This window comes from Choristoneura fumiferana, chromosome 12 (genome assembly GCF_025370935.1).
Source record: "Choristoneura fumiferana chromosome 12, NRCan_CFum_1, whole genome shotgun sequence".
In the NCBI taxonomy this organism is placed as follows: Eukaryota; Metazoa; Arthropoda; class Insecta; order Lepidoptera; family Tortricidae; genus Choristoneura; species Choristoneura fumiferana.
Genome location: NC_133483.1, coordinates 16,663,769 through 16,682,562, shown reverse-complemented (window position 1 = coordinate 16,682,562; position 18,794 = coordinate 16,663,769). Strand labels below are relative to the sequence as shown.

The window sequence follows — 18,794 nt, the reverse complement described above, 5'->3', positions numbered from 1 at the left end:
CGAGATGTATCACTTATCACAAAAAATATATAAAATTTGTCTCGCATTGGTCGTAGTACATGTTGAGTTGTACCCTGGTCTGGTTTCAGAAAAGTTGGTCAAAACTGGTATAACTGTAGATATATCAATATTTCCGAAAAAAATACCGAAAAATAAAATGTGAAAATAAATTCAATTTCACTTATACCACAAAGCATGAAAATAAGCTTTAGAGCAATTACATAAAGGGGTTACAACTTGATATATATCCATGTGCACGTTTTTTTTCTGCTGGTTGTATCACTTTTCACAAAATTATCTCCTAAACTATAGCACCTAAAGTTACGTGGGATAGACCCAAAAATTCGTTATTTTTTCCTGATTATTTCTAAATAAAAACACACAAAAGGGTACAAGTCGAGTTACATCACTGATCACAGGAGGCACAGAGTTATAAGTCACAGGAAATGTACATAAATCATAATTACTGTCTATTTTTGCATGCAGTTCTACAGACTTACAGTAAAAATAAAACACTATGCTATGCTATGCTTAATTGTTGTGACATTTAAAATTAACATGAAAATAGATTAAAAAAATATTCCGACGGGTGAAAGAGTCAGTCTCCTTGAATAAACCGAAAGTTAACGTAAAGCAATTATTCACTATAATAAAAGAGACAAATAGAAAACAAAAGCCAATTGGTAGGTTTTTTTTAGAACATAGGAAGACAAAATCTAGTACATTTTTTTATCTGATTTTTAAAAGTTGATTCGATACGTAAAATTGCTGGCCGTCAATAATAAAATACATGTTCGTTCGTACTCGCCAGTCATTCAGGCACCGGCGCGCGCGCTGCCGTCTCGACCGCGACCGGTTTGAATACCGAACGTTCTTGGCGGGAAAGTTAATCGCAAATTATCAAAATGAACCCCGAACTCCGTGACGCGAGAAACAAAAAAGTAGCGGAAACCTTTGAGAAGTTTAACATTTCAGAATGGGGAACGCGAACCGTAAGTTTTTTTTGTAATAATTACCTAATTGTTTTTTAAAACAGTTTTAAATTAGAATGTAAGGAAATGTAACGAGCTCACATAAGTACATAATGATTATGACACACGTTATTCTGACTTTATTTCGTACCATCACTTTCTCTTTGCTTCCTTTATTAAATTGTTACTTTCTATCCTGTTATAAAGTCGCTTCACATAAAATATATAAGTAGGTAGGTAGGTACTTGATGTATATGAAAACGTAAGTATATATTTTTAAAGAGTTTTGCCTTCCCTTAAATGAAATGAAAAAAGTTTATTTAACACACACATAACAACCAAAAATTACAAACAAAAGTTACAAAAATAGTTGAAATACAAAATATGAAATAAAATATAACGATTACGATAAAAAAAATACATGACAACGAAATATTTCCAAAATGTAAATTTTCCCGATCTTTTAATAAAGTATGCAACCTCGTTGCACGAAAGCCGCACGATTACGATTTACGATACATATACGATATACGATTTTTTCTATACATATACTAGATTTTGTTAAGAATAAACACAACACGAAATATCCCTTTCTAGTAAGGCAGCGTGTGCGTGATGTGAATGATTTAAGTACGCGACAATTGCTCTGCAAGCCGTACACTGCAGTATTTTAACTGCGTTAATATAATTACTTCTAAACTAAAACCCTTAATTATAATGATTATTTACGAAAAGTATGATAATTATACAAAGCAATATTTCTTAAAATACTATAACTTTTATCATTATTTTATCGCTATTTTAATGCGTGAGAATGCCACATGTCGGATAGTACAAAATTTTGAAAAATAAATAAAAAGATATTCAAATAAATAATAAATAAATAAATATAATGTCACTAACTACAAAATAAGTTAGATTTTATGAAAATGTGCAACAAAAACTACACAAATTATTTTTTTAAACGCGCTTGTGCCTAAAAAATAATTTGTTAAAAGTACGTATTTTAATTTTATCTTCCTATTTTAATTAACTAGGTCACTGAAGTTTACAGAAGCTAATTGAGAGAGCAAGATATATTTATGAGACAAAATACGATGGAAAAACATTTAAAATCATTGAATTTAGGGTTTAGATAAAAAAATATTTCAAGCTTAAAAGTTAATTAACTCATTAATGGTACTAGGTATTCTAATCCCCGAACTCAAAGCCTCACTCAGATATTTATAAATGTAAACATTCCGCACGTTACAAATTTAAGTGTGACAGTCAGTCATCTAAGCCCATTCTGTCTGTTAAGAAAAAGTCAAAAGTCAATGCCCGATATCATAACTTATTCTCTTCTCAATAAACAAATAAATAGGAATAATATAGCGTGATTCCAGTTATATCAAGTATTTAAATAATTGCAGTGCAGTGGTCGAAAACAGGATCAAGGCTTCTTAATGCCTTCATCAGAGATGCATTAGTGATGCTGATGCAAGGAATACCTACTTAGATACCTATTATAAATAAAGATCACGGGACAACTAACATCAATTGACCTAGTGCAAAGCTTGTACAGTCGAGTTCATAAACTTGTGAGCAAAAATTTGATCAAAAACATCTGAACACGCTTCTACGCCGTTAGCAATATAGTGTTCAGATATTTTATCAATTTTTTTCTCACAAGTTTATGAACTCGACTGTACTATGAACACCTACCAACAAGGGAAACATATCGTCGAGTCGAGCAAAGGCGGCTAAGAAAGCTCATGGGTGTTAATGGCTTTTAGTCTTGAGGTGAAAACTAAATTTTACTCTTAGAATAGGAGAAAGTATAAAGAAGCGTAGAACTAGGCACAAAAGCACAATTCGATAAAAATAATTTTGCACTTAGTAGTATGGGGCCAGATTAGTGAATAATGTATGTATGTTTTGTGTATTTGTCTTGCTTTCTCTACCTTACTGAATTTTACTGAAGTTAATGGAGATAGCAAGTTAATACGAACTTTTCCGACAGAATACGATATTAAAACATTATTCACTAGATTATGTGTACACTACGCATTAGTCGATCAAACAAAACTCTTTGATATCTTTATGACGCCTGCGATATTACCTAGATTAACTAAGTATATGCTGCAGAATCAACAGTAATATCGTAATAAGATCCCCTTAACGGGTAGGTACAGTCGAGTTCATAAACTTGTGAGCAAAAATATCTGAACACGCTTCTACGCCGTGTTCAGATATTTTTGATCAAATTTTTGCTCACAAGTTTATGAACTCGACTGTGCATGACAGTTTAATTAAATATCTTAAGTACTTATAAAAATAATCATGGTCGAAATATCTGTTCATGTGATACTCGTATGAGTATAATGTTCGGTGAAAATTGCTTATACTTAGTAAGTAAGTAAGTATACAGATTATATAAGGTGAAATATCTAATAATTCTGCAAAGATGAAAATTTCTGAGATAATTGCTTTATATCAATAGTTCGTTATGTATTTTGCCGATTATTATTTTTACATTTACTGTAATTTGATATGTACCCCCTCATAATATTTGCCGACATGTATAAATAGATAATTGGAGCAATATAAATCATTCGCAGATTGTAGGTACCTACATTATGTTAATAATACAATTAAGTAATTAACTAAACAATGCTTACCGTGTGACCTAGTAATTTAGTAAATGAGAACTTCTATATAGCTGATATACACCGTGTTTATTTTGATATCCGTTAACTTCGGCAGACGACTCAGTTCATTGATATGAACTACCTGATAATTAACTTTTTTGCGAAAATTAAAAAAAAGAACCGATGAGGAATCTTCCGAGTTTATGTATTTTTTATACCTTAGGCTGCTATTTACTCTTAAACTACTAATATAGTATAATATATATAATTCTCAAGCAGACTTAGCCGTTATGTTTTCCTTGTAGGTTTGATATACTTACTGCCATCTTGAATGTTTTCAATTTTTTCACCCACTGGTTTAGATTTTAGAGGGGGGGGGAGGACGCTCGATTTTAAAGAAAATTTGCACTTTAAAGTTGAATGTTTCGCAAACGAATCACTGAATCGAACAATCGTCTTAGCAGACCCCTAATGGTTTTAAAAGACCTACCCAACGATACCCCACACTATAAACTGTGCAATTTTGACAACGCTACATACATATACGGTTCGTATTGCTAACCTCCTTTTTTTGAAGTTGTCTTATTTTTAACCATAATATAGTCATATCAAATTATCATATGACTAGGTACAGTCACCAGCATTAATACCTGCAAAGCGTGCAACAACAAATGAATAGCTGTAGAAATCAAGTTGACAGACATCTATGCACGCTTGTTGTGTCATAATTATCAACTAGACAATATGCGGCTGTGGACAGTCACCAGCTGATATCTGCACTGCCACAATATTGACACGTTTTCCGGCCCTAGAAATAGAGTCGTATCAGATATTTATGCACGCTTGTTGTGTCAGATATTGGTGCTGGTGAATGTACGCATAGCCTTACTATGCGGAAGTGGACCTAACGAGCTGCATCCGCACTGCCACATTATTTCCATGGCGATTTAACAATCCGTTGACATTTAGCATTTGAACTTTATTACAAGCACAAAGTCTACGGGTATTTTTATTCAGCAGGGCTGCTACGAAATTGGAAAATCGAAGTTCGTATCGTACCGTCCGGCCGACGCTTATATTATTTAATACGAGAGTGAGAGGGACGGTACAATACGAACTTCGATTTTCGAATTTCGTAGTAGCCCTGCAGTTTCGTTGCGGTCCTGGACTAAACCAGACGTGGGTATAGACGAAGAAACTCGCGCACCAGGTTAGAACTTTTTCACAATCATTTTCGCGATGATTTCTTTGGCAGATGTACGAAATGTCAACATAGCATTTTGCAACCATAAAGTTCCACTCTGGTACGCCATTCAGTTTCTTCGACTGTACAGTCTAGGAAACTGAATTGCGTACCAGGGTGGAACCTTTGTGCTACTAATGTTTCCTTGACATCCCATACATTTGCCAAAGAAATCACAGTAAAATTAATTATGAGAAGGTTCCACCCTGGTACGTGATTCAGTTTCTTCGACTAAACCTAACACTGCTGTATTATTGGTTTTCCCGCTGTAAACCTTTTGTTGGCTACAATATGAGATCTCTCTCCAGGCAGATGTTATGCTTAAGAACCGAAGTCCCAAGGAAGAGTGTCGGAAACTCGATAGCTGATGCAGGATGTTAGTTTTTCTATATTCGCTTGCTAGAAGGCGTAAGGGGTCGCTGCACTATGTTATTGTTTTGCTCGTGCAATTAATGCAATTGTAAGTTGTTGACACACCTTTCATAATCCATAGGTACATATAATAAGATATAGTGTACAGTGTACCTAATTCACACACTGTCGATTATTTTATAAGTAACGATACGCCATATAAAGACAATCGAATAACATGCTCCGAACGCAGAGCAGGGGCTGAACATACGAGTACCTGCCACGTTTTAGTCCTTTTTTCCCCGATTAAAAGCAATCATCGTCCTTTACTTCAATCTCGCGTGAGGCCAAAAACTACAACCGTCGCATTTACGCTTCATTTTTGGCGCGCTAATAACATATCTTCCTCTTTTGATATACATACATTCAATTTCATGGCAAATTACAAATGACAAGAAAGTGTTTAGTTAAGTGAGTTACTAGTTAGACTACTTAGAAGGAGAATTGAGAAGTTCTTGAATAAAGTGGGATTTTATTTATTTATTTAAGGAGAACCAACAGCTAATAACACAATATATGTAGTAAGAATAGCAACAGAGCCAATTACAGGATCCCATAACTTAAACGAGGTGACGCGCACCATATCAGACATCATATATGTTTTCATAGAAACAGTGAAATTTTGCGCAATCGTACTTAATTTACAGAGCCAAATGCAATAAAGGTGGATGTCACTATTAATGAATGCATACATTTTACTTGGCAACGTGCGAAATGCTCGATCGTCGTGACTATCTATCTATACCTGATTGGAACGGATATGAATAATCAAAAAATGCTAGGTTCTTGATATAAACATTGATGATGAAATGACTATGACAATGGATAAATAGGTACGTGGCAATGTCATTAAAAAAAAGAAGAAACTAAGTATTCGTTTTTTACTTTAACAATAGGTTGTCTCTTTTTATGTCTGAAAAAAAAAACGTTAAAAACAAATAAAAGTGAAGTAAAGCTAAAGCTTGTTCACGAAAACAATTAAAATAGAATTTAATGTAATTAAATCGTGTATATCTCACAGTAATTAAAATAAAGGAAGACAATTCTGTATGTAGGTATGAATATTCAAAAAATACGATGACATTTTTATTACCTGGGAGTGGGTTTTCGTCAACAAGCCTTATTTATTTGCACAAAAAGTTAAAATCGTAATGCAACTTTTTGTACAAATCTCAATAACTTCCTTTGTTTATCTGACCTGAAACTATTGTGGGTTGTTGATCTGATGCGTTCATGCATGCAGACTATCAATGGCGATCTAGTTTTCAAGGTGAACCTTGAAACTGATATCAAAAGAAGCTTGTATAAAACATGACGACTCTACCTTCATAGTAACTCTATCTAACTGACTTATAAAGACTAGTTTTGGAAGTGCGGCTTAATAGGGCTTGTGCCTGACAAACTATAACCAGTAAGGTACCGACTACACCGTGTCATGCCATGAGCATAATGGGAACGGGTCAGGAACGGAATGTCAAACGCATAACACATACAGTCGCATCACACGCGACGGCGAACGGTTGGTTAGGAAACGTGCTAGTAGTCTCATACTTTTCAATACAATTGTTATTTATGCAACTGTATCGTAATAGGGGTGCTTAAAACACGAGTGTGGTTTTATGAAACGAGGCGTTAGCCGAGTTTCATAATAGGGTCACGTGAGTGTTTTAAGGCCTAATTACGTACAGTTGCATACAATATTTTATCTACATCCATATATTAAATCCTCTATCATGTACGTGTTCAAGAACCATTGAGAATGACCTGCATTAACGAGAACTAGGTAGGTATGTCTGCCCCACGAGCTGCGCCCGCTGCGCGCGCGACGACCTGTGCTCGTGTGGGCGGCGCGGCGTCCCCCGGTGCTGTATAGATGTATGAAATCTCATTACTAATTGTTTATTTATTATTATTATTAAAGGTCAAAAATACAACAAGTTACATTACAGGTCTTAGTCCTAAAGAGTAACAGGTTGGCAAAACAAATATTTACACTTATAATTACAGAATAAGGATAAAGTATAAGTAATAAAAGTAACAAAAAAAAGGTAACAATTTTAACAAATATAACAAAAATTACAAAATGCTGGTACTTACAGCTAACTTATATTTTCACATATACGCATACTCTTCCTTTCTATCACCGTCCATACATCAGCAAACACATCACACTCAAACTCTTTAATATTGAACATGTTCAGTACATGTAGAGCACGGCAGATGGGAGAGTAGCGGCGCGATACCGTGCGCGCGGGCGGTGGCGCGAACAGGCGGCGGCAGTGGCCGCGCAGCCGGCCGTGCTGTTCGGGCGCAGACAGGCGACACGCCTCACCCAGCAGCGCGGGGCAGTCGAAGCATCCGCGCAAAATTCGGATCACAGTCATAATTTGCTCGTAAAGTCTACGTGTCTCTAGCGAATTGTAGCCAAGAGTACCTTGGAGGTAGACAGTTGGGTACATAAAAGGATAGTATCCGCAAGATTTCTTGTAAAGGAAACGCAAGAACCGCTTTTGTACTTTTTCGATCATGAGAGCATACGTAGATTCGTGGGGATTCCACACACAGGAGCTCGCCTCAAGTCGCCTCAAGTTTTGATCTGACGATACAGCCGTGTTCATAATAAAATCCAATATCGTAATGCTGGTCATTATCTATGGTTTTTGAACGCATAATGGAGGATTTACTATATGGGTGTAGATAAAGTATATTTTTTTGTCTGACACGTTGCTTTTACGGTCATGGTAGATGTGATATGGTGTATTGGGTAGAGACCTTTAACCAACTCTGTGGGCAAGTCCGACTCAACTTAGCTGGTATTTTTAGGGTTCCGGAGCCAAAATGGCAAAAACGGAACCGTTATAGTTTCGTCAAGTCCGTCTGTCTGTCTCTGTCTGTCTGTCTGTCCGTCCGTCCGTCCGTCCGTCCGTATGTCACAGGCATTTTACTCGAAAACTACAAGATGTATATGAATAAAATTTGTAGTACAGATGTCTTGTCAAAGCCGCTATCTAGTTTTGTAGTTAAATTACAAAAATAAATATTTATAGGGGGGCCACTCCATGCACGTAACAGAAATAAAAAAAAATTAACTCGCATCAACGTGTGTCTTTTGAAAAGATAGTAAGGTTATCAAAAACTTTTTTGATTAAGTGAAAATTTCCGGAAATAATCGCTCCCAAAGTAGCAAAAATTGTGTCCCCCTCTATCTTGTAAACCGTTTGTCCAAAAAATATGCAAAAAATATGGAAAGGTAACGCTTAATAAATACTTTCAACGAAAATTGGTTTCAACACGATCGGATATAGGTACCGTTTTTGAGTTATTGCCGAAAAACTGCGCTTCTCAACAAAAGGACGTAAGTGCCGTGAAGATACGCTCTTTTTCTGGTCATGGATTTTATGACTGTAGTGTTTTAATTGTGTTATATATTATAACGAATATTACTTGATTTTTTTCGTAATGGCTATGCTTATAGAAAGTAGAATGCAGCATTCATTCAATGCTTGAATTTTATTTTTGTTTCCATAAAATATTACGTTTTATCGATTATTTGTAATTATGTTGGAAACCGAAATCAGAGTGCAGCACTATGTACTATGCTGATCACGATATTTTTACATTTCATATTGAATACTGTCACTTTAGTAAACAGAGCATAGTTGTTGGTGTCAAAGGCCCATGTTTGAGTTGTTGCATACTTGCATACAATCGAGAGAGGCGGATGTGAACTCAAAAACAACAGCACGGTGTTCATTCATTGGACCCAAGGAATCTTATTTAAAGATATGTCGGATTTGTAACGAATGACTTTTGGGTTACTCTTACTGCTTGGCGGTAGGTACTAAATCGACTTTCAAACAAGGATTTAAATTTGCTTGTGGCCACATCGGGAATTAATGGTGGTATTCTGGAGAATTGAGGGAACTACACCTGAGCTGAACTGAACTTGAATACGAGGTGCGTAGGTGAGGTAGATGACTATAGGTCCACTCCTGCTGGCTCGTGCTGAGGCACCGACCGACTTCAGACTGGTAGAAATATATTTTCATGGTTTTTTGTAGACGGTTCAATTTTTTGTTATAAAATTTCTGTAAATAAAAAATAATTTTTCAAGTAGGTATACATATGGAAAATAGTTACCAAGTAAACTGAATCAAGGATGTCATTTAATACTGTAATATGTGTACATCTACGAGGCTTATTTATTTATTTGTTACTCTCTATATTGATTAGTTATTATAAAATACTGTTACTTATAATATTGTAATACGTGTTAAAAATGTTGGAGGAGCGGAGCGTTCTAACACAGGCTTTTTAGCCTAAAGGGACGCCCCAGGTACTGTAAATCTACTTACTTATAAATATGAAATAAAGATAAAAAAAAAACTGTATTCATAATTATTTATTCTACTTGTGAACTCAGCTGTAAGTAATGTAAGTAAGTAGCAAAAGAGTAAATATCTGAACAAACATTATTGTCTGACAATGCCGAGAATTATTAATCCAAATCAAGGTGTCAGCTCGAGCGTTTAGTAGTAGCTAATTGCGCTATTAAAGCCATTATAGTAGCAGTAGTGGCAGTATTAAGTATCTCACTGGTTATGTTAAGTGGCCGGTTTTACGTAAAACAGAACTTTCTCCGTGTTTATGTGTTATAGACGAGTTTGCAACATAATAAGTATGTTTATGTTTTGTAGCCTGGGATTTTATTTCCTAGTGTTATTATTTAAAAATAATAATAATTTATTTATTTATTCAGATAACAAAGATCGATATATTATTAGTGATTTACTTATAACTATGTTAGTATACATATTGAACAAGTGACAGCAAGTTTTAGTCAGTGTTTTGGCCACTATTATTATTAAGCAGCATAATGCAGTAAGTTCAACTACAGTTAGATTTTCTGTGGTAAGGCATTTTGAATGCCGAATTAATTGCTTTGCTAAGTGAAACGGAAAATTAAACATCTATATGGCACCAACTTTTGGATGTAGTATTACTCGTATTATATCGAATAAAATGAATAAAGGATCATTGATATGGGTTCACATAGGTACGGCACATATTTTAAAGTACACCATAATTACAAAAATACTCATAATCGATTAATAAATTATTACACTTTTGCAGTAGATACTAGATAATTATAAATTAATTAATGATAATATCTTTGCCAAAGCAGCACCGTTACCATTATTATTAATCGTATTAGCTTTGCTCTCACTTCTCTCTCACTCTCATCCCTCTCGCACTCATAATAATAGACAAAATGCACCTAATTAAAAAATGAAAAATTATTATGGTTTATAAATAATAATAATAATAATTGTTTTATTTCCTTTTACAGAAGTTTTTATAACAAGGTTGAGACCCCCTATTTAAGTTATAAACTTGTGTCAGGAGACCTCGCTCTTCTAAAACAAGATAGGTACATATTAGTAAAGCAAGAAAATTACAATTTGTACCAAAAACTAAACTTACTTAACCTAAAACACTATTTGTATGTTATGGGCATGCGTTCATGCATGTGTGTGTTTGCGTGCGTGCGTGCGTGTGTGTGTGTGTGTGTGTGTGTGCGTGTGCGTGTGTGTGTAAGCGTGTGTAAGCGTGTGTATAAATAAACTAAAAAAAAACTATATTTCAGTTTGTATTTTCGATATGGGTTTTACGGGATGACCCAAGTAACAAAAATTTGGAATTGAAATAAAAAATACAAAAAGATTCCAAAAACCAATCTTAGTAAAAAAACTTATTTAAATATTTCCCTCTCGAATTTCGAGAATATTCGAGCTAATACTACTAATAGTATCTTACTGGTAGAATGCTCTAACCTCGGAAGCCTCTATAAAGTACCTACCTTATGAAGGTAAATGAATTGGTTCAAGGCACAGAATAAGTATTAGGTAGTACAAGGGTCGCAAAGCGTGTATATAATTTTCCATTGCCGTACAGTTCGAACTGTGAGAAGATCAATAAAGGGTTTGAAGTTGAGCCTGCAGTCATTGGCGTATCTAGGGTTATTTTATAGGGAAGATATCAGTATTACAGAATTTTGAATTGTTGTAGCCAAACTTCCTATCCCGGTGGACACTAGACCATACTGGGATGGGCAGTGCCCACCCGGCCCCCCTCTTTATACGCATATGCCTGCAGTCCAACAATATCCCCAAAATTGTATGGGGAAGTGCAGTATTTATAGTAGGTGCTTTAACAGAGAAGGTCATGTATTTAGTTTTGTCCACATTTAGGGTAAGTATGTTATGTGTAAGCCATTTGGATACAATATCAAAGCCAGTTTGAGCATGGTGGTAAAATTCTGACCAGGAGTTTGCATGGAACAATAGTGCGGTGTCATCGGCAAAAGTTATGATCCTGTCATAAGGTAGTTGGAGCTTGCATACTTAACTCATCAATATAAACCAAGAAGAGGGTCGGCCCGAGTATGCTTCCCTGGGGAACACCATAAGAGATCCGTACTTCTTCGCTGATCGTGTTCCCTGTCTTCAAATACTGGGTACGGTTTGAAAGGTAACCCTCAAAGAGATGCAACTGTAGACATGTCTTCGGATACAACAGCTCATAGTCATTGTCATTGTACACAACCCTTGCCCTATTGTCATTAATGACGTCACCTAAATGCATTTAGGCAATCCAGTGGAAATACAGTTCTTATTAAGTACTTACCTGCACGACGCCACCGCTCAAATCACGATGTAAATTTTTATAGTGTTTTCAGATGTTTTAACAAAGTTTATGGCATTTTCATGGCATTCGTTACTGTAATTAATCTGACATGGTGATAATGCAGTTCAGCGTAGATAAATATAATGCTAGAAGTATGAAGTAAAATGTGATTAGGTAGGTACTTATAGTTTGTGTTGATATTTAGTACTTCAAATATTGAAAGTAAAAGCTTAGCTTTTCTCTGTTCATACAGGCTAATAAAGTGTACCTACAACAAAATCAACTTTGTTAGCAGTTGATATTTAATAATGGTGTCTAGGGACGAGTATATGCTGAACGAAATAAGTGGTCTTTCAATATTTAAACAAGTTCCTATCAGATGAATGTGTCACTGAAGTACACAAATTATTATTATTTATTGTGTGACCTAAGAGAACTTTCAAGTTGACAGACATGTCTTATCGACACTCTTGTTTTATGACTTGCAATTGCAAACGATAATCGTCTTTAGGATGGTAGACCACATATTTGGCTGATGGTACAGTCAAGGGCAAAGATATTGACACGGCCAAAGTTACAAAAATATGTATACGCGACCTTAATATTAAGTGCATAAAGTCGTGTATACATATTTTTGTAACTTTGGCCGTGTCGATATCTTTGCCCTTGACTGTACAACAGCCATCCAACCCTTATTTTTATGTGCAATACCTTAGAGATTTCTGATTTGCGTATTCATAAGCCTTGATAATATTGAACGCTAAGTAAGAGCCAGCGAGTATACCGTTAGTTTGTGGGTCTACTAACTTTTCGAGTGTTCAAGGCAAGAATAGCTCCCAATGACCTTGTGCGTACAATTGGACAAGGACACCTCTCGTTGCGTGCATAGTATCCGCCCGGCCCTTTCCTTCTCATTTTGAAAATTTTTATTAGATTGAAATTCTGATGAGATGAACTAGTTTGAGGGTCAAAGTAATATACGGCAGGTACACACGTACGTAGGTACTAAAAGTGTTATGAATAGAAATATTTAGTTAATTTTATAACTTTAATTTAAGACTTGAAGATCCGCATATGTTCTTTTGCCTTCATTCAAAAATAGGGGTCTTTTTCAAATTATACCTTTTTATGTGTTAAGCGGCAGTAAGTACCTACATCAATTGAGGCGTTTACTGGGCAAAGTATGCTTATTCGCCCAATGTAATTGACACTTTAAATTAAAATACCGCCAAGTTTGCAAACAAGTCCTAACAATATGATGCTATTTTGTTTTTAATAAGTTATTTTTATATAGGAAGAGGAAGTACCGAAATAACTGTTAGCAATTTAATAATAATACAAGCATGGTTTTTTTGTCGATTGAATGCAAGTTTGGCCTTTGATTAAGGTCATGCTTTATAGTATCTCGTCACGTAAAATTATATCTAAGTTCCTACTTGATCGGTGTCGTTGTGTACCTAGTTGATAAATTGATAATATTTGATTTACTTTTCTAAGCCACATACATACAAACATCACGCCTGTATTCCCAAATGGGGTAGGCAGAGCACACGAAACGTTACCCCTTCGGAGCCACTTTTAGCGATTTTAGGTTTTAAGTTTGACAAAAACGGTACAATAGTGACAGGTTGCTATATAGCCTGTCGCCTACGGTATACCTTCACCTATATCCTCAGTCGCCTCTTACCACATCCACGGAAGAAATGGAGAGGTGATTCTAACCCGACACCACACGGGTACACTTTTCTAAGCCATCTCTGGCAATATTTATTTATTTTCTAGCCTTTATTTAAATCACAGTAATCCCGGTAGGTTTCTTAATAAAAATGGGATTTTAAAAATTATTTCAAGCAAGATGGAAGATGCTTCAATGTTGTTAATCAAATTAACTCAATCGAGGCAAGTTTTTGTTTGGCAAGTTAAACACTGTTGTTTTTGGGTCACATCTTGAAAGTTCATTTTGACCCACTTCCAATAGTCGGATAGACTTGAAATTTGATATACAATTATGTAAGTGGCATAATAATGCTAATACAGTCAGCAAAAACTTTATTTAATACAGTATGATTTTTGTTGGGATTTAGAATTTAAAAAAAACTGCCAGCACCGAAACTGGCATTATATGACGTAAGGCCTGTTTACATGAATTAACGTCTGCTATACCAGTCTTGTTTTGAACTCTCTGAGGTTTAAATATTATTGTATACTTAGCTCTAGTTATTGATGTAGAAGTGTAGAAGCAAAGCAGTCCGTAATTCAAAATGTAAATATTCAATGGCAACCATTAAAACAAATCCCGTAATTACTCTTAAGAGCAAGCGTAGGGCAATTATTGATGTTATTTCAGTCTAGAATTTATAAATAATGCATTTAGTGATTATGTCTCCTAGAGACTTGTCTTAATAAATACCCACAGATGTAGTGAACAATGTTTTATAAGTACGTATTTATATCTAGCTTTTTCAACTAGCTTACTGAAGTTATCCGAGAAAACACGATGGCAAAACATTATTCAACATTACATACATTATTCTCTTCCGTCCGTACATTATTCTGTACATGGTAATTATAATTAAGTACAGTCTACCTATGTCCATGCAGTGTCAGATAGGTACAGTGACCTATAGGTACCGTCTATCAAGTAAGTGCTTATAATCCCAGCCTATATACGTCCCACTGCAGGGCACAGGCCTCCTCTCAGAATGAGAGGGCTTGAGCAATAGTTCCCACGCGGGCCCAGTGCGGATTGGGAACTTCACACACACCATTGAATTGCTTCGCAGGTTTGTGCAGGTTTCCTCACGATGTTTTCCTTCACCGTAAAGCTCGTGATAAATTTCAAATGTAATTCCGCACATGAATTTCGAAAAACTCAGAGGTGCGAGCCGGGGTTTGAACCCACGATCCTCAGCTTGAGAGGCCATAGGTCAAACCACTCGGCCACCACGGCTTACCACTTAAGTATTATTATATGATGAAATTAATGAAACAAACTCATTTAAAAAAAAAAACAAATGTGAAATTATAAAAATTATGCCGGCAATCGACAAGAACTACGATAACATATCGGTAGCCATGATAACAGTTACCGAACTATATGTATTATGTTAACTGAATGAAAATTTTCAGTCACTGAACCATTTTGGAAAATGGCGGTATGTTTTGTTTATCTTACTTACTTACTTTGTGTCCTTGAAATGTTTTAAAATTTGTGCTATCGATTAGTCGGTAACTACCTAACATTATCAAATTTAAGTATTTTGTTAATTAATATTACAAAATCTTCATGACTTACACCAGTTAATAGTGGTAAACAAATTGACTAACAACATATTTAGTTGCGGCATCGTGCTGTTGTTACTAACATGTATCTCGATGAACGGTTCCTCGGTGATTTTTTGCCAAAGGGTGGGGAGAAATTAGGTAATTCTGTTCTTAATTATGTTAATTTATTGAATCAGGCGTTACTTTGCGGGGATCCATAATATCAATGAACTAAAATAATTTCTTTGCTCACCCGCGACCCCTATGATAGGTACTAAGTTGATGCAAGATATGCGTGTTCGTGCAGTTTCTCCACCTCCACACTGTAAGAACACACAAATCACACAATCCCATCTATCACCACCACCACACTACACTGACGCGTTTTGAACTCAACCAGAGCTCATCTTCAGAGCAACACAATCGTACACCATGCTACCAGATGTTAGACAATCATAGAGTCTATAACATCTGGTAGCATGGTGTACGGTTGGTTGTCTTACAGTGTGGAGGGGGAGGAACTGCATGAACACGCATATCTTGCATAAAAGTAGCTATCATAAGGAGAGCAAAGAAATTCTTTTAGTTCCTTAATTATGTTGTTTTGTAGATAGTAAAGACGGTGTATTATAGTGCGGTATGGTGACTAATGAGTGTTGATGAAGCGTATGTATGTCAGGATCGTAGCAGGTGGAAACAAATAGTCTCTGTCTACCCTTTCGTTGAGAAAGAGGCGTGATTGTATGTATTAAATAACAAATTAAGGACCATCCAGCAAAACGAAGAATTCATTCCCTTTGTCTTGTTATCCTATATCCTATTCCCAAATATCCAACAGCGAATCCGGAATCGACTCTCTCTTTACTACGGAAAGCATGAGGAGCTACAGGTCATGACTAAGACAGATCAGGACGAATATGAATGTAACATGACTTATACTTATAAACCATGGACTCTTTTAAATAAATACTCTGCTTAAAGGTCTCGCTATCGTGCCCTAAACTTAAAAAAATAGGTGTTTTTTTTTTTCTATCCAGCCAGTATGTTTCAAAGTAAGATTTTTAATATTCCTCTTTTACTATTGCACCATTTTCATTGTTCCAGTGCGCTCAAGTAGCAACGAACGTGGTGGAACAGAAGCACACAGTGTCCAGAGCGAAGCGCAGTCGAGCGCTAGGTAGCCGAGCGTTCCGAGGCAGCACTGTCTGGCTGACCGGCCTGAGTGGTGCGGGAAAAACCACTATTGCCTTTGCACTTGAAGCTTATCTGGTCTCCAAAGGTATGGACACTATAGACAGATCTACTAACTACATCTACTACTATTACATTGTCAGTTTATACGCTAAACTTTATAGGTGGGTATAGTCCATTTATTTTATCATTTGAAACTTAACGGTAAAATTTGCACACGTTTTTAACTGAAACATCGAAACTATTTAAAATTGTGTTAACTTCTATAATAAAAACATAATAAATACCGCTAATAAATGTACATGTAAGTAATTTTAGTCCATTTGTGTTCGAAATACCGAGAAACGTGTGTTACAATTTGACCGTTAATTCAAACCTTAAATTAAACGAAGTATAGGTTTAGGTTAGTGCCACGAGAGTTGAAGTGAATGACATTGACGAAGTCCGTGACATTGACAATGTAGACTGCGCAGGTACCTAATATTTTAAATACGAAGAAGTTGTAAAGCTTGGGAAAAAAATATAAGTAGGTACTACTTAAATTATTATTATAACCTAATATTTGAATTATACCTAATAGGAAGTTAAATTAATTATAGGTAGTGCCACGAGAGTTGAATTGAATGATTAAGCACACAGCAACATGAAGAACTGATTGCATAAAAGGAGAATGATGAAATGAATGAGTGTGTCTCAAAATCCCGCGCCATTACATGACATGTTCTTGTGTGCGTGACCACAACTCTGGTACCTATAAAGTATGCTCGGAGTGAAACGGGTTGACTGGATCCGAAACACTAAGTACATTACGCCAAAACATACATTGAGGCTGTGGAAGCCAAGACTACTAAGCTAAAGTGAGATCTAGGCAGACCACGTCAGCTGCTGACTGGATGCCACAGGACTCATTGAGACCATTGAACCGTTTTTGCCCAGCAGTGAGATACAATAAAATGGGATCTCTAGGGTAAACTTGATAATAATAAAGTTATACTTACCTACATGTTATGATAATGAAATTCTTGACACTTGCCACCAAATCGGATCCTACAAGAAACAGTACCCGCATAGAATAGGATGTTTTTGTGTGAACGGGCTCTGAAAAATACCGTTTTATTTACATAAAACTGACCGTGATCCTATCTCACATGTAAAGTGCAGATAAGCCAAAGGTGTATTTCACTGGTTCAGTAACAGCCTATTCACTATAGCCTTGAGGAGCCCTAGGTTGTATTTATCCGGAAATACGAACATGGGAGCGAATTCCATTCCTTAGCAGTTCGCATTATGAAAGATGAAGCAAACCACTTTGTGCGATGGAACACTACTACCTACATAAGGGTGAAGACACTCCCTCCGCCTGGCAGTCCGTTGGCAAAATGGAGATGGAGAAATTAGATCATGTTATCAGTCAATCTTACGATGGTATCCTAGAAGAGCTAAAAGGCTACCACAAAAAAGATGGGATGACGACATAAAACAAATGGCAGGCGTCACATGGAACAGAAGTGGCTCAAGATAGACATGATTGAAAAAGGTTGGAGGCCTTTGTCGACTGGCAAACAGATCTACAGAAAATAAGAAAAGTTAAAATAAAAGACTAGATTAAGGTTACATTGAATTTAAGTTTTCTGTGTATAATTTATTGAATCAGACGTTACTTTGCTGCTCACCCGCGACATTATTTTAGTTAATTTTCTTGTATTGTTTTTTAATATAATTGTAATATGGATCTGAATATATTATTTATCATTCAATCTATCATTTTATTGTGTCCCCAGGCATACCTACGTACGCCCTGGACGGCGACAACATCCGCACAGGCTTGAACAAGAACCTCGGCTTCAGCAAACAGGATCGGGAGGAGAACATCAGGCGGGTCGCAGAGGTCGCCAAACTGTTCGCCGACAGCGGCCATGTCTGTTTGTGCAGTTTCGTGTCGCCATTCGCTGAGGTAAACTATGAGATTTATTATTGCCTAGGGAAAAAAGTGGTAGCTTACTGGTCCGACCTATGGCCTCTCAAGCCGACATCCTGCCTGAAAAGCGGCAATGTTCTATAAAGGCCATTTTCATTCCCAATATGCTCTTAAAAAACGTTATCGAGATCAGTTTTGCGCTTTTGGGCGCGAAGACTCGCAAATTCATCACAATTTTCACTACTTTCCAATATGTATCTTCGAGTGATATCATTTGTAAAACTGGCCCCCAAAGGATTATATTTTGGCAAGAAAAACCTAACCTAGGTACGATCTAATCGCAATTTTTATCAAGTTTTTATCAACACTTAAAGCTTGACGTCGATAATCTTTATCATTGTTTACGAGATCCTTTTTGCTGTAGGTAAAAACCCTAATAAACAATTGAAATGGTGATAAGACTCATGTAATAGTTGATA

General features: G+C 36.0%; 1 protein-coding gene across 1 annotated transcript in view; it reads left to right on the top strand.

Moving 5' to 3' along the window:
• Window positions 1-804: 804 nt before the first annotated feature.
• The window catches only part of Papss (3'-phosphoadenosine 5'-phosphosulfate synthase), a 45,437-nt gene continuing 27,447 nt past the window's right edge, over window positions 805-18,794 (top strand). The window contains exons 1-3 of the mRNA XM_074095566.1: window positions 805-992; window positions 16,311-16,485; window positions 18,179-18,351. Coding sequence (XP_073951667.1) covers window positions 906-992; window positions 16,311-16,485; window positions 18,179-18,351 — 435 coding nt within the window. The 5' untranslated portion in view covers window positions 805-905. The remainder of the gene's footprint in view (window positions 993-16,310; window positions 16,486-18,178; window positions 18,352-18,794) is intronic.